The sequence below is a fragment of the Setaria viridis genome, chromosome 4, assembly GCF_005286985.2.
Source record: "Setaria viridis chromosome 4, Setaria_viridis_v4.0, whole genome shotgun sequence".
NCBI lineage: Eukaryota > Viridiplantae > Streptophyta > Magnoliopsida > Poales > Poaceae > Setaria > Setaria viridis.
In genome coordinates, this window is record NC_048266.2 from 34,149,977 (window position 1) to 34,164,003 (window position 14,027).

General features: G+C 45.8%; 2 protein-coding genes across 3 annotated transcripts; both read left to right on the forward strand.

Annotated features, from left to right (window-relative positions):
- The first annotated feature begins 4,906 nt into the window (after positions 1 to 4,906).
- LOC117854107 (uncharacterized) lies at positions 4,907 to 9,894 on the forward strand. Its single transcript, XM_034736399.2, has 5 exons — positions 4,907 to 5,259; positions 6,256 to 7,446; positions 7,606 to 7,755; positions 7,876 to 8,056; positions 9,482 to 9,894. The coding sequence occupies exons 1-5, from the start codon at positions 5,017 to 5,019 to the stop codon at positions 9,652 to 9,654; spliced, it is 1,938 nt and encodes a 645-aa protein (XP_034592290.1). The 5' UTR covers positions 4,907 to 5,016; the 3' UTR covers positions 9,655 to 9,894.
- Positions 9,895 to 10,729: 835 nt separating this feature from the next.
- On the forward strand, positions 10,730 to 13,828 carry LOC117854108 (adenine nucleotide transporter BT1, chloroplastic/mitochondrial-like). Of its 2 annotated transcripts, XM_034736400.2 has the most exons (4): positions 10,730 to 10,954; positions 11,319 to 11,973; positions 12,839 to 13,000; positions 13,078 to 13,828. In XM_034736400.2, the coding sequence occupies exons 2-4, from the start codon at positions 11,347 to 11,349 to the stop codon at positions 13,552 to 13,554; spliced, it is 1,266 nt and encodes a 421-aa protein (XP_034592291.1). In that variant the 5' UTR covers positions 10,730 to 10,954; positions 11,319 to 11,346; the 3' UTR covers positions 13,555 to 13,828. The 2 variants fall into 2 exon arrangements, with proteins under 2 accessions (XP_034592291.1, XP_072149370.1); XM_072293269.1 differs by lacking the exon at positions 10,730 to 10,954 and having other exon boundaries at positions 11,302 to 11,973.
- The last annotated feature ends 199 nt before the right edge of the window (positions 13,829 to 14,027 follow it).

Here is a 14,027-nt window from a genome sequence, read left to right on the forward strand (position 1 = left end):
AGCACGTCGTGAGGGTGGCTGGGCGAGCGAGGGGGTCGCGGGGAGGCGAGGCAGCGGGGACAAGGGTCGGGACCAGGCTCGGCCGACAAGGAGGAAGGTTGGCCGATGGTGACGAGGAGGAAGGGCAGCCAGCCGGGCGAGAGGTGCGGCAGGGGGTCGCGGGGGAGGTGAGGCAGCAAGGATGAGGGCGGGGACTAGGCTCGACCGATGAGGAGGAAGAGCGGCCGACGGTGATGAGGAGGAAGGACGATCGGGTGGGGTCCCTAAATTAGTACCGGTTGTTTATATAACAGGTACTAAAGGTCCCTTTAGTATGGGCATATCAATACCGGTTGCACAACCAGTTTTAAGAGGTTTGGACCCGGTATTGAATGCACATTCTCCTCAGCAGTGCAACCGGACAGTATGCGTATTTCTGCTTCGAAAGAGCTTGGATTTAGCGGAGCTCTCAACCTGCCCCTAACAGTTGACAAATGGTGGTCTCCGCTTTACTCCAAGCTTTACAAAATTATTCCTAGAATCTTGTGACATTTGCAGTAACGTATGCAGGGACTCCCTGATCGTTTGAGATTGCTTGCCATGTGGTACCTGTTTGTCCACTCTAGACCGCTAATACGTACTAGTGTGGTTCCAGTGCGGTTGTTGATTAGTAAAGATGGGAAAGAAAAGTAATGAGCTCGCAATGATGGGCTCTGAATATAAGATAGAGAAATTTTCAGCCAATATAGATGTGTGAATTAGCATGTGCCATGACACCCTGCAGCTACACCTAACAACATCCATGAACAACTATGAGATTTGGGCTTGAGAAACAATTTGTGTGGATTACAACTTACACAGTTAAGGTCCTCTTTCATAAGTCTGAGTTTTACACTGTATCATCCAACAGTGATACACATATGGCCTACTTGGATCTCTTAAAATAGCAATTGTGACCAGCTGTTCTCGCTTAGCTTTTGCAGTGCCATGTTATTTTTAGGCAAAACAAACGAATATAACACAAAACCATGCAAAATGAACAGTGGCGCATCCATGAAAAAACCAAGAAAATTTCTTATAATTCAAAACCAGAGTACACTGCAATTTGACATGTCGCAAATCTTTTTTCCAGGTTATTTAAGAAATGACCCCTCCACTAACCATGACATATCAACCAGTGAGACCTCTGACTATGGAGTGGCTTGGCAGGTCAATGGCTCATTATATTTCTGCCAACGAAGGTTAGGTGAGTTTATTCTTCTAAATATTATTGTAAAAGGGATTAGATCCATGCAGATTTTCTTGTATATATAATTTTTTGAAAGAAGCATTCTTGTATATACGAGCCTCCACGTGATAAGAGTTGTTGCTTAGCATCTGCCATCTGGAGTGGAATATAGTGCTCAACAGCAACACTACTGAAAAACTGAACATTCGTCATGAGACTTAGTACCGATTGTATTTTGGTTGGTACTAATGTGAGCATTAGTACCGAGCCTAATGGCTAGTACTCAACGAGGCCCCCGTGAACCCCTTTAGTATCGGGCGAAGCCTCCACCCACCCGGTACCTGGTGCAGCCTCCACCCACCCAGTACCGGGTGAAGCCTCCACCCACCGGTACTAATTGGTGGGTGGGGATCCGAAATTTGGACTTTACTGGATTGAAGTCCACCGCACGCGCCTGCTCCTCACCGTCTTATCTGCTTGTGACTTTCCCTCTCTCTCCCGAACGGCTCTCCTCTCTCCCTTCTCCCCCCACGGCGGCCAGCAGTGCACGGTTGCTTTGCTTCCTCCCATTCTAGGCGCACCCCTCTCCTTCCCTCTTCCTGCTATGCGCCGCTCACTGCGACGCTGATGAGGAGCAGCGGTGAGGTGAGGTGAGGCGATAGCACGGCGGTGGGGGAGCGCAGATGCGGAGTGGCGGGCGACGGCGCGGTGAGCTGCATCGGGCGACGACGCATGGAGTAGCGGGATCTTTAGCGCGGCACGAATCTACAGGCCGCCGCGGTGGGAGAGCGTGGAGGCGCGGCGGGGGCAGCGGGATCTAAGAGGTCGCGCCCCGCCGCGGGATCTAAGAGGTGGCAACGCGACAGGATGAGTATGTGGATTATTATTTTTATAGCAAAACGACATGACATTGCACATACTCCGTTCTCGTGTAAGCAAACTTAAGAAAAATAGAAATACGAACGGTATACGTCCGCTAACGCGAAGATCGCACGATTTCCAATATGAAACGAACGGCTCCGATAGAATCTGTCCCAACACGCGCGAGTAAAACATCCGTTCCGTCTCGTTCCCCCCTTGTATCAGCAGCATTCATCTCGACGATTTGTACTCTGCTACTCGCCTACTCCCCCCTGATCGTGTCTTGCTCTCCTAGTATCTGGTGGAGTTTGGTTTGTCCGATCCTGCCGGTGCCGGGCCGGGGACGGGACGAAGGCGTGGCCCCCACTGACACGACGGCGGCGCACGGTAATGTTCTGTACGGTGTGCTGCGTAGAGTGCAGAGAGGGTCCGACGTCCATCATTGAGCTTCTGCCGGATTCGAATTTCAAACTGGATCAGGTGGTGTAGCTGTACTACATCGCACGCAGACGCATCCACGAGTCCAGGTCCCTACCGGGCTACATGGTTGCCAATTGGCATCAAACTCTCACGAAACACTCGTGTTAATTAGAATCCACTAGAGATCAATCCATCAAGAGGTATCTGTTGCTGCAGCAGGGTCGAGGAGATATTTGGTTTCCTTTACTTATTTTTAGCACATGTCACATCAAATGTTTAGATACTAATTAGGAGTATTAAACGTAGATTATTTATAAAATCCATTACACAGATGGAGACTAAACGGTGAGATGAATCTATTAAACCTAATTAGTCCATGATTTAACAATGTGCTGCTATAGTAATCATTTGCTAATGATGGATTAATTAGGCTTAATAGATTCGTCTCGCCGTTTAGCCTCCATCTATGTAATAAGTTTTGTAAATAGTCTACGTTTAATACTCCTAATTAGCATCTAAACATTGTGACAGGTGCTAAAAATAAGAAAAAAAACGCCCCCTAACACGCTGACTGGCTGGCCAGTATACACGTTTCAGCAGGCTCTCCCTGCGGATTCAGAATCGCTGCCGGTGTCGACACGTCCGGTGCACCGTACACTCGTGGCGCGTGGATTTAATATTTGAGCGCTAATGAGTAATGACGCAGCACCTTTTCGTTTTGGTGGCAATGGCATGCAGTCGCTTGCAACAACGCACGGCCGGGTCCGGGCCTGGCGGTGCCTAAGCTAGCTAATTAATCGGCAACAGGGCAACCACTGGTCGCGTTTCTTGTTGCCATCGATCCATCAGATTCCAATTCGTTCCCTTGGTGTGTTTCTTTGATTTTTCTGCTTTTGAAGGCCAAGCCATAGATAAAACGCCGCTGAAATGTAATCAATCTTGTCTAACACACCTTTTGTAGAGTACTGCAGGTTATTCGTACTGGTAATGGGTAAACGGTAACTGCACGCAAGGAATGGCTTCCGGGCGGCCATCCTTGAACTAGACGCATCCACCTTGTATTCTTGTTCAACACCCTGCCCCGTGCCCCCGTCCTTCAGGCTTCAGCAGCAGCAAAAGTCTGCGGCCTCGTGTAAAAAAAGTTGAGCACACCGACCAGGAGACGACACGACAGGGTGGGTCTTTGTTCTCTCCGCACCACGACCTACGAGACACAATCTCTGACCGCAGCTGGCGCATATCGTATCCGTTCAGTTTCAATGGGGGGGTTATCACGTACGGTGCTTGACCTCCGGAGTCTCGGTGCCGCGTCCTTCTCCACAGGCCACGCTATAAAAACGTGTCCTCCATCCCAAGCCAAGTCAGGCGACGTGTAGTCTTCGACGACGACGACGACGTAGACTTTGAAGGTTCTACACATCGTTATCGTCGAAAGTACTCATACATATCCTTGAACGCGACCAGGAGGTTCACAATCTATAATGGTTTGCGTACCAATCGAATCTACTCATGGATACGCGAAAGTGGTTATCTTTTCAGCCATAAAAGGTATTTGGGGAGAAAATCCTCCTCATCACATCCTCTTTCCTTTCTCCTTTCCCTCTCTTTTTTTTTCTCAATCCCCTTTTCCTCCCTGAGCTCAACTTGTCGGGGCGTCATCCCGGGCATGTGCGACCGTGCAGTAGGAGGGCGCCACTATCCTAGCCCGATGCCACTAGTCAAGCACTGGTGGAGGAGAATGGAGAGAGAAGAGAGAGGGGTAGAGAGGAAGAAGAAAGTGTTTTTTAATCATTCAGCTGAGAAGAAAGGGTAGCACATCCCCTAAACATCTGAAATTTTGAAAATGGATTCCTGCATAGAGTGATAAGGAGAAGGAAGAAGATCAATCTGCTCGAGTAGGAGTGGAATAGAACCTTGATGCCAAGGCTCTGAGCCGAGTTTAACCAATTTTATGCAAAAGTGACGTGACAATCGTTGACGTCAATCTTAACGACCCAGAAGGTGTGTCTGGCAGAGTTTTACCAGAGTATCTTCTAGGTTCTGCCAAACAGTTTCCTCCATAGAAGGATTTCGTGCTGATTCTGTGAAGTAATTTCATGAAATGAACCAAAGAGTTGGGAGCGGAAAAAAATAGATTCTCCTGATTCACTTTTCGCACAGAAAATTATTTATCCATAAAATTTGTTATGGAGAATCATTAAGATTTATTTTCAGCCACTTAATCATTTTTTAAGAAAATCAACTTCTATATAGAATCAGAATTACGTAGAATCCTACCAAATAGGCTCTTGCATTGCATGTGTTTATAAAGAGCCCGTAAAGATCCTATCTTATCCTGCTTATTTCTTTAGGGAGCCCGTAAAGAGCCCTTCCCAGCCCGCCCGTGTGTACTGGCCGGCCCGTGAGGCCCTTGAGTTGTTATGGCCCATTACCAGGTCTAGTCACGCTACTGGCCGACAGTGCCGGAAACCCGTCCACGCGACGCCACCCACGCCGGCAACAGCGCCGCCCTTCCCACGCCGGCGCTGATGGCGCCGCCGCCTCCACCTTCTGGGACGGTCCTCTTCCTGTACCTCCTCCTCCTCTTCCTCCTTTCGACTGCCGCAGCGGCATCGGCAGCGGCGCCTGAGGAGGAGTTCACGGAGGAGCTGCTCCTGCGGCCGCTCCCTGACCGCAAGGCGCTGGCCCACTTCTACTTCCGCTCCTCTGCGCCCCCAGCTGCCACCGTCGGCCGGCACCACCACCTCTTCCCCAAGGCCATCTCCCAGCTGGTGCGTGCCCCGTGCGCCCCCTTCCACTCAGGAGCAGATCTCTGATGCTGCTGACTTAGGGTTTGTGTTCCAATTGTCTATGGTTTTCCATTTGGCGTGCATATTGGTGGATCAGCTTGGACTATCATATAACTAGATAGGTAGATCAATTGACACGATCGATCTGTTTGCGGGCACTTCACTAGGACAGTGAGACTAGCAATTGCTGCAAAGATTATGCTCTTGACATATTCTACGTAGTTGCAATAATACGGTGAATCTTTACTTTGCATTTATTTCCATTTTGCACAGAATCATGTGTATCAAGTTGTCGAGGCATTAGTTGAATGTTGCAATCCAAGTGCCTTTTTGTTTTATGCAAATTTGAGTTGAGCTGCTATGCAATCTCTGTGAAGTCTGATAGTTGAGATTGCATTTGACTAGGCTAGTTCTGCTGTTTGGACTTCTTGATCATGCTTTGGGCTACGGCTATGCTACCATAATTTAAGTGGTCCTGTCAAATATTGTGTGTGTGTATGTGTGTGGATACAAGTCACATAATATGCAGAGAACCTCTGTTTGCTAACAATTTGGCAAATATCTTCTGGATTGTTGCATTCGAATGCCAATGCTGTTGCATATACCTTTAGATTCTCAAACCTTCAATTGCCTTTAGTGTGAACTAGAGCCTTGAGGAGCAGTACATAGGTAATATGAAACAATGGAGAGATCTGTGTAGCATACAATCTGCATCGATTTGTGCTTGCTGCCGTTGTCTTGTGACATGCTACTGTTTAGATTAGCAAGCTTTCTTCGTCATGCACTCAGTATCTCTCAGTAACCAGCCTAAAAATCTCTGTATATGTTTTTTTTTTGGTTGCCTGTTACTCATTTGGGCTTTTAAGTCACAACAGAACACAGAAGGGACCTCCATTTCTTAAATCATGTCAACACTTTATAACACATTTTAAGAATGTTTGGGATCCACTATTAACATCATTATGCTCTGTCAACCAGGTCAAAAAATATCACATTAGTGAGTTGGAGCTATCTTTCACCCAGGGAAGATGGAACTATGAGCAGTGGGGTGGATTTGATCCTATGTCAACAAGTAATGCAAAACCTCCTGGTGTTGAGCTGTGGGCAGTTTTTGATCTTCCTTCGTCTGAGATTGATGCAACATGGAAGAACCTGACCCATACACTATCTGGCCTGTTTTGTGCATCCATCAATTTTTTAGAGTCTTCCACTGCATTTTCTGCTCCTCGTTGGGGATTTAAATGGAATGAAGGCAATTTGCGATATGGTGCATTGCCTCGTGAAGCAGTATGCACTGAGAATCTGACACCTTGGCTGAAACTTCTTCCATGTCGTGACAAAGCTGGGATAGCTTCTTTGTTGTATAGACCTTCAATTTACAAAGGATACTACCATTCCCAGAAACTGAAACTAAGATCATCCCAGTCACTTGGTATTATTCTTGATCAAACACTGACTGTTGTACTGCAACCAAATACTATTAATGATAAACAGCTGCATTCTAATCTAGGACAACTTCAGCCCAGCTGGTCCATGAGACATCTTTTCAACAGAAAGTTGTCAGGGAAATGTCTTGTTTCTAAATACAGCAGAATATTCATAGAGTTTGATAAAGGCATTGTTGACAAAGTTAACAAATCTGGAAGTGATCTTTCTTGGAATAATGAATTCTTTGTGTTGTCCAATGGCCCGGACAGGTTGATCAAAGGCCTAAATAACTTGGAAGTTCAATCTTCTTTTATATATGAATATGATGTTAGTAACTACAGTGAGGAAAAGCCTTTTGATGTGGGCATAACTTGGAAGCTTCCCCTGATATGGTCTTGCACCCCCTCACCTTTTCATGCAAGCAGATTTCTTATGGGTAGTGGAAATGAAAGAGGGTCAATTGCTCTGTCCTTTACGTCCACTAATCTTCAGAAGATATTTGGCAGCCCAAATGATTGTTCAATAAAGGCAGTTATTTTCCAGATGGTTCCATGGTATGTTAAGGTCTATTATCACAGCCTAGAAATTTTTATAGATGGGAACCGGAAAACTGTATCAGATGTAGTTGACAAGATTCATGTCACTCCTTCAGAAGACAAGCTTTTGCCTGGTACTCTGGAGATGCTACTAAGATTCCCTTGCAGCATGCAGTCGGCTACTCTGACATTGGATTTTGACAAGGTGTGTTCTGCTTAAATTACTTGAGTGTGCCTCCCCCATTGGGTAGGAAATTCGCATATTTCTTACTTAGTGCTTCTGCCTGAATCTTCATTTGTTGTTTGTCCCTTTAGCAGTCTTAATAAGATGTTCATAACTAAACATTTCCTTATGAAATTTCAGGGATTCCTGCATATAGATGAATATCCTCCTGATGCTAATCAAGGATTTGACATTCCATCAGCTTTGGTTAGCTTTCCTGAGTTCAACTCTGCTAGAAATTACCCTGAAATTGATCCATTACTTGGGTCTCCTTTACTAGAAAATTTCCAGGTAAATCCTTCAGAGATGCCATGAATGGATCAGTGGCCTAGTACTAGGTTATTTCCGTGTTATACATGAATATAAATATTTTTTGCTTCATTATCATTGCAATATCTCTGTGTTCTGCAGGAAGACACTGTTGTGAAGTCGTATACAGAAGTATTGCTCGTTCCCCTGACGACTCCTGATTTCAGCATGCCATACAATGTTATCACCTTCACCTGCACTGTTTTAGCTCTTTATTTTGGCTCATTATTGAATGCATTAAGACGAAGGATCGGCGAGGAAGAGAGGGAGTTGACGAAAACAGGTAAGCATAAATATTTATGTTGTTTGGTTTCTATTTTCTGATGCCTTATGTTGCAGAATAATGATCAATTCAGTTGATAATTTGGCTGATGGTATTCTTCCTTTATACCTGAAATGTAAATTTAGTGCTCCAGGATGATATTAAAGTAGGCATCAGGGGATGGTTGATATTATTTCTTCTTTTTGAATCTAAATTTTAAAACTAGTGTTCTTCTAGGTCATCAAATTGTCAAATTTGTATGATTTAGTATAGGTTGATGTGTATGGTGCCACACAGCTTGTGCTCTAATATGCAGATAAATGAAACATACTTGTATAACAGCTACATTCAACGAAGAAGAAACTTTATTTTCCTTGCGCTGTCATCCATACCTGCTCTTCGAGAGAGAAAAGAAATTGTTTCTTCAAAATTTGATGAAAAATATGAAATGCACCTTGTCCGTTGGATATTATATTGAATGAATTGAATAGTTATAAAAATTATTTGTGAGTTCTACTTACAAGTTTTAGCCCTACCTTGAATTACACCCTAACCAGATTACTTCAGCACAATGTGCCTGTTTGTTTGCTCTAGATTTAGCTGGTCAATGTTTCTGCTACAGTAGTTATACTGAAGATGTGGTGACTTTTAGCCAGGGTTGGAGCCAGGGAGGGGCCAGCCCATGGCCCCCCTATGCTCAAAACTTTTTCCATTATTGTTCATTTGGTTTGCATTGAAATTTGGTTAAATTTGTTTCATTTGACCCTGATTTCTAAGAAACTTGGATGATATAACTTGTCCGCCCCCCCTCTTCTTCAAATCCTGGCTCAGTCTCTGCTCTTAGCAAGCATCCGTTATAGAAAATTGTTGATGAATTGTTCTTGGAAAATTAGATGTAATGGCAAAGTAGACAATACCTAGTATTGTTCAAAGCAGGTTCAGGACATGTCTCAAGATAGAAATTATACTGTTTGATCTTTATAACAGTATGCTACTAAGAGCCGTCTTTCTATGTGCGAAGAGAAAACAATCGTAGGAGCAGGACCTTTTTAGAGAAGAGGTTCCCTGCTTCAAGAAATGAAACACAATTTTCGGGTTTACAGTTCACTAAGCCTATTCTAGGCCTGCCAAACATGGACTCAAACTCTCCTAAATCATCCTCGATGACATCACAAACTACTCTTATCATCTAGACCAAATTAGGAGCGGGACCTTTTTTAGCTGGAGCGCTCACCACTAACTTCAGTGTGAAATCCCTTGTATTTTGTGAACCAACCTTGTCATATTTTTCTGCAACCTAATTAACATATTTTATATTGATGTTCTTATTTCACCTTTATTGTGATGTAGTATTAACCTTCTGAATTTCTTCTACACAAATACTGTCGATAGTTTTTCCCCTGGAAAACAGTAACATGCTTCTGACCAGTCTTAATTCCATTACAGCCACAAGGCATGGGCTCATTCGTCTGTTGCTAGCTAAGCTAAGAGGGCAGAAGGTCAATCCTACGGAGTCAGGGTCTTTATCCGAATCGACTGGATCAAAGAAGCTGCTATTCAAGGTTGTACTTGTTGCAGTAGCTGCAGTTCTGTTTCACTATTTCTCAAACAACAGTTGATTATATCGAGAATTTTGTGCTAGTTTGGACTGTGGAGCCACGGCGGTAGAATGTATACCATCTGTAGCATATGGTGCCTGCCTGTAAATTTGCTTGCATCCAGGCATTGTTTTGCCATCCTGGATTCTTGAAAGCAGCTAGCCGTCCCTTGGTTGCACCAGGTACATTTTTCCAGGGACCATGCACATCTTCGAAGTTGATGTAACCACCTCATGCAGCGGCATCTGTGCCTGAGCTTTATTCTCGGCTTGAATTGCTACCTAGATACCTAATCAGTGGGTCGATGGTTTGTTCCATCCCCTGTTCAGTTTCAGTGGGGCATCACTTAAGATGCTAGTAGACCTCCAAGTCCTGGCTATTAGATGCTGTCCGTGTCGTGTCCTTCTCCACACGGTCCACGGTATAAAAACATGTCCCGCGTTCCATGGCAAGTCAGAAAACATGTTACGCACGACGTAGACTTTAAAGGTTCGACACATTGTTACTCAGGTCGTCGACAGCACTCTCTCTTGTCCTTGAACGTGGACAGAGGTTGAAAATCGTACCTCGTTTTACTTGTGTGCCAAACTGCCAACCAAATCTACTTGTGAACCAACAAAATTGGCTATCTAGTCATCGTAGAACTTGGCTAGCCAGATTTGACTAATTATCACTTAAGCGTTAGATGACGTGTCAGTCAATCTTATTGCGGTGAGTACGCTTTGTGTTGACTTCATCAGTCTTAACATTTATCATCCTAATTTTATAGAGGATATGCTAATGTGTCTGCGAGTGTTGACTTCATCAAGCATGTGTGCATGCATGTGAGCTTTATGCTAAGATAAAATCTAGTCCTAGCATAGGAGTAGTGTAAAATCGTCGCCTGTGGGCCGACGGCCCATACCCGCGTGGGTCTCGAACCAGCATCCAACGGTCCAACCCAACAAGACCAGGGCACGCTGGAATCCAGCAGCCAGCAGGCAGCAGGGCGGCCGTGGCGCGCGTCGATGCAACCTAAAAATCCTCTGCGAATTCCCGAGACTACCCTCAAGTTGGTCCGGCCAAACCCCTTGGTCCCCTGGGACCAACAACCCCCAAAAGCGAAGGGGATTGGGCGCCCCCTCCTCCCTCACGCAAAGGCGGCACCGCGGCAGCACCTCCTCTCCTGTCGAGTTCAAGGAGCAGCGCGAGGCGGGGGAGGAAGACGCCGCCGGCCGCGCCCCCCTCCTCCGGCCTCCACCAGCCCGCCTCCGTTCCACGCGGGGCCGAAGGAAAGGGGAGAGGCGCCCTATCCGGCTCCCGGAGCGGCTGCAACCTCGAGGTATTTTCGCTTCGTCTCCTCGCCGGCAACGCCGCTGGTGTCCAAGCCCTAGGGTGCTGTCTTGGGAAGTTTGGTGAGCGGGGGGGGGGGGGGGGGGGTGGAATTTGGTGATCTTGCTTACGATGGATTCGGGTTGAGGTCGGCGGGGCCTGATTCATTGCATCCCCCGTGCGCGTAGTGTTATGTGGTGATGTCGTACTGGCCCATCAGAATATAAACTTTTTTTGACCACCTAACCTTTGCAAGCTTTTCTTTTTATAAACCAATGGTGTCAATCCTTCGGAATTGGTGGCTGAGAATATACTCCTTGTTGCGACCGTCAATGCAGTGCACCTCAGAGCCTCAACTCTACTGTGTGCTGCAGGTTGAGCAGAAACTATATCTTCTAGGCGATGGCGGCGACCATGGTTGCGATGACGGCGAAGAGCAAGAACAGTGTGCTAGCCGTGGAGAAGAAGCAGGGCTGGTCTATTCAGCTCCCGGAGCTGCGGTTCCCGTGGGATTCGCACGAAGACAAGGGCTTCTCTCTAAGCCTGCAAGGCTCTGGGCCTGCTCATGGCGGGCTGTTTGCCAGCGTTGGTCTTAAGGTGTCGGCGGGTGCGCCAGCAGTGGCTCCCAGTCCGGGGGAGAAGGATATTAAGATTCCCTTCGCTGATCATTGTATAAAGTATGTCTCCGAGGCAGTTGGGTACCAAGTTATTAGCACAGAGGCTGAGCCGGTCGAGGAGGAGGTGGTCGATGGTAAGGCAAAGAAGAAGGCGAAGAAGCACGGGCTGAAGCTCAAAATCAAGATTGGGAATCCACATTTGAGGCGGCTGGTTAGTGGTGCTGTTGCGGGGGCTGTCTCCAGGACTTGTGTGGCGCCGTTGGAGACGATTAGGACTCACTTGATGGTTGGGAGCAATGGGGACTCGATGACAGAGGTGTTCCAGTCGATCATGAACACTGAGGGGTGGACTGGGCTGTTCCGTGGGAATCTTGTCAACGTTATCCGTGTTGCGCCAAGCAAAGCAATTGAGGTAAATTATTACCTTTTGTTTGTTTCCTTGTCACCATTTCAATGTCCAGGAGATGTTGGCATGTTGCTTGTTTCTTTGTTACCATTTCAGTGTCCAGGACGTCTTGTTGCTAGAAATTATAATGTGGTGTCACTATTGTGTGCTGCTATCAGTGATGCTAGAAGATGTTATTTGCTGATCAACCAATTCACTAGTGTGTCAACTCCTTGTTAAATTTGGAACAAATCATGCTCTTTTTTTCCACACATGGTGGGGTGCTAATTTTCTAGGTGCAGAAATTTGGAAACCATGAATAATGTTGGCTACTATTGTACAGTCAGTTCCATTTTGCTTATGGCTTGCTAGGAAGAACAAATTTCATGTTGAAAAAGGGTGTACCAATACTGAGACAGTGCTATTCAAGTCAATTTATGTAGCAGCAGCACCCAGGCAGCTATTAATTAGCATACCATTTGCAAACAGATATCTGGAGGTAGGTTCACTCAATGGTTTAATTCACCTAGTTACAGAAGTTGGTGCTTACATCCTTCATATTAGATAGATGCTTGACCAGTGGTCTTCATAACATTTAAGGCTACTCATGGAGCCTGTGCTTTGCTAGTTTATGATTACTAGTTTGCTCGTTGAATTTTCAGTATTTATGGCCTCTACTGCTAAAGAAATTTATTTGGTTGTGGATTGGCGAAAAGCTACTCAAATTATTCAGACTTTGGTTGTGAGATGCATGACCATTTTTCCTACTGATGAATTCCAAGATGGATGCAAATCGTATTTTTCTTTTAACCAGATCAAGCATACTGTTCCCCTTTTGTGCACAACCAGATCAATACCTTTATCTAGCTGACAACTTTTTGTCCAACTGCAGCTGTTTGCTTTTGATACAGTCAAAAAATTCTTGACTCCAAAGGCTGACGAGCCCCCTAAAACCTTCCTCCCTCCATCTCTTGTTGCTGGAGCACTTGCTGGAGTCAGCTCAACGTTGTGCATGTATCCTTTGGAATTGATTAAGACCAGATTGACGATAGAGGTGAATAGAGCTCTTTTCTCAACAGCTTGAATAACCAATGTTTCTTTGTCCACCTCAGCTCACTTCTTGTTCTGCAGAAAGATGTCTACAACAACTTCCTTCATGCTTTTGTCAAGATTCTACGTGAGGAAGGCCCATCAGAGCTGTACCGTGGTCTGACACCGAGTCTGATAGGAGTGGTGCCATATGCCGCGACTAACTACTACGCGTACGACACCCTGAAGAAGCTCTACAGGAAGACGTTCAAGCAGGAGGAGATCAGCAACATAGCAACCCTCCTCATCGGCTCAGCTGCTGGTGCCATCTCAAGCACCGCCACTTTCCCGCTCGAGGTGGCCCGCAAGCAGATGCAGGTTGGAGCAGTTGGTGGGAGGCAAATCTACAAGAATGTGTTCCATGCCCTGTACTGCATAATGGAGAAGGAAGGGATTGGCGGCCTGTACAAGGGGCTTGGACCCAGCTGTATCAAGCTGATGCCTGCGGCGGGCATCTCCTTCATGTGCTATGAGGCCTGTAAGAAGATCCTGGTCGAAGATGATGCGGAGAGCGAGTGAAGCATTTGCCCCTGAAGAGTCCTGGAAGAAGGTGGCGGAGGATTATACCATCATTTTTATTTCTACTGAGAATTGGATTATCGACTCATGGAAAATTTAGGTCTGATACTTGAAGTATCTGTTAGGTCACATTTTGGCTTAAGCTAGCTTTGTGTTGAGATCCATCCATAAACAATATTCTCAGTTGACGGTGCATGTTGCGAAAGCAGTTTTGTCATGACCATGTTTAGTACTCTCGCTGCTACTTCTGTGGTCCAACTTTTTGCCTGCTCAATAGTCCTGCTCCATTCAAGTTATGTTTATTTTGGCTCTGTGCAGGAAATTTTATACTGTCGAAGCAAGTTCTTTTAAGTAAATTGTTTTGAATAGGTATATTAAACATTTGCCCTTGAGGATCTGCCACTAAACCCTCATTACCTACTAATTGGTGTAGCTGTGGCTTCTGAAAAGACATTAGATAGACTGAAGAATCT